This window comes from Montipora foliosa, chromosome 11 (genome assembly GCF_036669935.1).
Source record: "Montipora foliosa isolate CH-2021 chromosome 11, ASM3666993v2, whole genome shotgun sequence".
NCBI classification, from domain to species: domain Eukaryota; kingdom Metazoa; phylum Cnidaria; class Anthozoa; order Scleractinia; family Acroporidae; genus Montipora; species Montipora foliosa.
The window spans coordinates 42,854,125-42,856,708 of record NC_090879.1 but is presented as its reverse complement, the minus strand read 5'-3'; the positions used below and the strand labels follow the sequence as shown (position 1 = coordinate 42,856,708).

Below are 2,584 nucleotides of genomic sequence, written 5' to 3'. Positions count from 1 at the left end.
GTACGTATGACCATGAAGACCTGCAAGTAAATGTTGCTTGACAATAAAAATCCAGTTTATCGATGCCATGAATCGATCTTTACTTACAGTACTTACAGTATTTCTCTCAGTAATGATCGCATTTGTGGATATTTTATCTTTCGATGAGAATGGACTCCTCCAATGATCAATTCTCTCGTGTAGGCCTCTTATGCGGATTTTCATTTCTCGAGTTGACCGTCAATCGGAACGCCCCAAATTTCATGTAATTTCAAAAAAGCAAATGACATTGGCAAAAGCCGCTTTTTAAGCGAAAAGAAAGTTACATACATACAATCTTAATTGACCGCTCCCCATTGGGGCTTTTCAGGGCCAATGAAACACAGTTAACGAACCGACGGAACAGAACAACAACAACTGTTCAGAATCCCTATTTACAAGTGCAGCTGAGAAGTTGAACCAGGGACTACCTGGTACAAATTCAATGAGTGGTCAGAGTGGTTTGTAAACCCGGGATCTCCGGATCTCAAGGCAAGCGCCCTAACCATTAGGCCACACTGCCTCCTGCAGTTCAGAAAAAAAGAAATGAATAAGCGTAATTGAATTTTGGAGTCGAAATGTCCAGTTAAATAATTTATAAGATTAGTACATATCAAACGGAATGAAAACGACATCCTTGGACAAAAAGGTACCTTTATTGCGGGCAAGCAAACTTCACATATTGTAAGTATTGGCGACAAATGACTATATTTCCTGACGCCTTGCGCGCGCTTCTAAGAGATCATTCGAAACGTAACCTAACAAAGGTTTCCCTTACCAACGAAGTTGTTTATCTCGTTTTCGAGTTCGTCGCGACCAGTCGTGATTTTTTTCGTAGTGGAAAAAAGATATTGAATCAGTTGACAAAATTTATTTGAAAAGATTTTTCTAGCCCATCATGGGCTGTGGAGCATCAAAAGCTAGATCGCCAAACACCGGTAAGAAAAATTAACTGTTTATTGGCAAATCTTCAAATTAGCGCGACCAACGCACTAGCGGAAGGTTGCAAAACAATATCCGATTTCTAAGCCTGCCTACTCTTACTTTTTAGAACAAAACTGTTTTTGAAGTTTGCATTCCTTACATGTCCTGTAAGTTTTAACGTGCACATTGTCATCATGGACAAATATTTAAGCTCCAGTTTATGCACGGCATATCGAAAGAACCACCTACCGAACTTCAGTCGATTTGATTGCAAAATCCCGTTGATGCGCTTTTAAGTCAACGGTCTTGCTGTTTTGTTTTTTTTTTCAGTTTAGGCCTAAACGTAATCAGTTATTTTAATACAAAAGAGCCCTGGACTGAGTCAGTTATTTCAAGGGCATTTAGCCCACACTTTCTCTTTTTTCTCCGTCTACCATGTCGGTCGAATGCGTTTCCTAAGTCGCAATTAAATATATATATATTATATATATATATATATATATATATATATAAACAAAACAAAAACGAAATCAGAAGCAATCTAAAAAATACAGTTTTCGATCCGTAGAAGTAGTCCAGTGGCAGAGTAAAGAGACAAGTAGATTTTATGCTTATTTTCTTCCCACGCGGACAGAAAACCTCAACTGTGGAACAAAAGAGTGTCATGTTTACTCTGTGGTAGAATCAGTATGGGCAAAACCAATATGTTTATGTTTCAGATAAAATTTTGTCTCTTAAAATGCTCAAAAATATTTGTCGGTCGGACGACAGTAAACGGAAAAAAAAAGAAAAAGCGAAGGCCTACGTATGCATTTACTGGAACCATCAGCTTTTCAATGAAATAATAATTATGCAGGAAATACAGTAACATCTGTTATCTTTTCCAGTGGTGTGTTGCAGTATCAACAGCTGCAAAAGAACAAAAACCCGAAAAATAACTCCTCATACTAATAAAGCAACAGAACTCAGGAAAAAGGCAATTGAAGCCAAACTTAGTAAGTGATACATGTACTTCATTTCTCATATGTAACTCTGATATAATAGTTTATAACACTTACCAATAATTGACACTTTTCATTGTGCTATTTCTTGCAAAGGCCAGTTTAATGTCATTGTTATTTCATAGGAAAACGTAGTATGGCTTTTGCAGTAGTTCGTCTGAAAGGCACTCAATGAATACTGCACAAATTCCCAAATATATTGATGCCTGATGATTGGAACAATCTCATTCTCTGGTTTAGGAAGCAAGCTTTCTTGTCACTGCGCCATTTAAAAAGTAAAAACTATAGACAGTGTATGCGAAACAATTACAGAGATTGGCAAAAAGCCTTCAAAGCAATGAAATCTGATTGTTTTCGCAAGATGGTGTTTTGTCTCAGTGTTCAGTCTTATACAAAGGCGCTGTACAACTTGTTCTTACCACAATACACGTTTCAGCCACTTAAGGACGTTCGCGCGAAATTTTTTCAAAATTGATTTTCTTCTGAAACTTTTACCACTGTAAGGTGATGAGTTAGTTATGTCAGAAATGTAAAAAAAATGGGGGGTCACCGACTTTGTTTTGGAGAGAACATGTCCGGAAAAACACCCAAAATGTGACAAAATCGGGCTTCGTTATCGAATAAGGCCAGTGTCTGTAAAC

At 37.4% G+C, this 2,584-nt stretch overlaps 1 protein-coding gene across 1 annotated transcript in view; it reads left to right on the top strand.

Annotated features, from left to right (window-relative positions):
• Positions 1-916: 916 nt before the first annotated feature.
• The window catches only part of LOC137977160 (serine-rich adhesin for platelets-like), a 20,416-nt gene continuing 18,748 nt past the window's right edge, over positions 917-2,584 (top strand). Inside the window, exon 1 of the mRNA XM_068824433.1 lies at positions 917-956. Within this exon, the coding sequence (XP_068680534.1) occupies positions 917-956 (40 nt within the window). The remainder of the gene's footprint in view (positions 957-2,584) is intronic.